We start from the raw sequence: 1,092 nt of genomic DNA, 5'->3' as shown, positions 1-1,092 counted from the left end.
GTGCCACTCTTAATGACCGCGTGGCGTCCGCTGTTTTGGCGGGGGGGGGGGGACCAACGCCGCTGCCGTAGTCGGGCGCGGTGACCGCCTGTTGCTGGCTGCGTCGTGCGCTGGTGGGCGGCGTTCCTCCGCGGCAACCACGGCGGGGTTTGCGGCGGCCGCATCGCCTCTCCCCGGGGAACGCGCGCGAGGAGTTGCGCAGGGGCAACGCCGATCTCCCTGCGTTTGCCGTCGCCAGGGGTCTCCTCTGCGCCCGCAGCGGCAACGGGGTTGCGCACAACGCGGCTTCGCGGTAAGACCTCAGTGTCGCGGCAGTGCGGTCCGATGAGCCCTTCGTGGACGCCGGCGCGGGCAGGGCGCACTCGCCTCTCTTCCGGGGGGCTCCGGTCTCCCTGGGGCGTTTCCCTGTCCTCTTGGGCACCGCGCGCACCATGGCGGCCGCGTTGAGCGACACCCGTCTGCATCGGGCCCGGGTCGGCGCTTGCTTCGATTGGCGGCGGCTTCGTTGCGTGCGTGTGTGTCGGCGGTGGGGGAACACCCTGCGGGGACGCTCTGCCCTGCCGCGCCCCGGGCGAAGATCAAGCACGGCGCCGAGGTGCGGCAGTCGGACGGCAGAGACGCCCCGCGGCCCAGCGCCGCCGCCGCCGGACACCCACTACACCCGCGCCCCCACGACGCAAGGCAGCGGCGGGCTGCCAGGTGCTTCGGGACATTCTGCGGCTGCCGTCGCGCCGTTGCGGCGCACGCGGTAAAACGTCACTGCCTTCGTCGCTCGCAGGCATCGCGGGAAGTCAGATTTTACGGTTGGAGGTGTTACGGTGGTTGCGGAGGGAAAGTCTCAACAATTGCAGGCGTCTGATGCCGGGCAGCCTTTTTTCTCTTTCCAGCGAACGGAGAGCAACGGCACGGCTTTTTTTTAGAACCCAATTCGAAGACTGGCGTTTTACGGCCACGTCGACGTGGATTCTGCAGGTTGTGCAGCCCCTTCTGGTCGCTGCGCCGGACCTTCTGCTGACCGTGCCGCGCACATGTGGCGGTGCCCCGGAGCCAACGTCTCATGAGCGGCGTGAGTGCGCTACAAGTTTTATTTTT

The 1,092-nt window shown here is 68.2% G+C and overlaps 1 protein-coding gene across 1 annotated transcript, besides 1 other annotated feature; it reads right to left on the bottom strand.

Moving 5' to 3' along the window:
* Nucleotides 1-2: 2 nt before the first annotated feature.
* On the bottom strand, nucleotides 3-464 carry Tco025E_10163 (uncharacterized protein; the record flags this gene model as incomplete). Its single annotated transcript, XM_029376948.1, has 1 exon — nucleotides 3-464. A coding segment is annotated over one exon (462 nt), but the record flags the coding sequence as incomplete, so codon positions are not given.
* A 154-nt stretch (nucleotides 465-618) lies between these two features.
* Nucleotides 619-647: a microsatellite.
* Between the last annotated feature and the right edge of the window lie 445 nt (nucleotides 648-1,092).

This window comes from Trypanosoma conorhini (genome assembly GCF_003719485.1).
Source record: "Trypanosoma conorhini strain 025E chromosome Unknown Tco_14.4_contig_01507, whole genome shotgun sequence".
Taxonomy (NCBI): domain Eukaryota; phylum Euglenozoa; class Kinetoplastea; order Trypanosomatida; family Trypanosomatidae; genus Trypanosoma; species Trypanosoma conorhini.
Note: the sequence above shows the minus strand (reverse complement) of the source record. Positions and strands in the feature narration are given on the sequence as shown.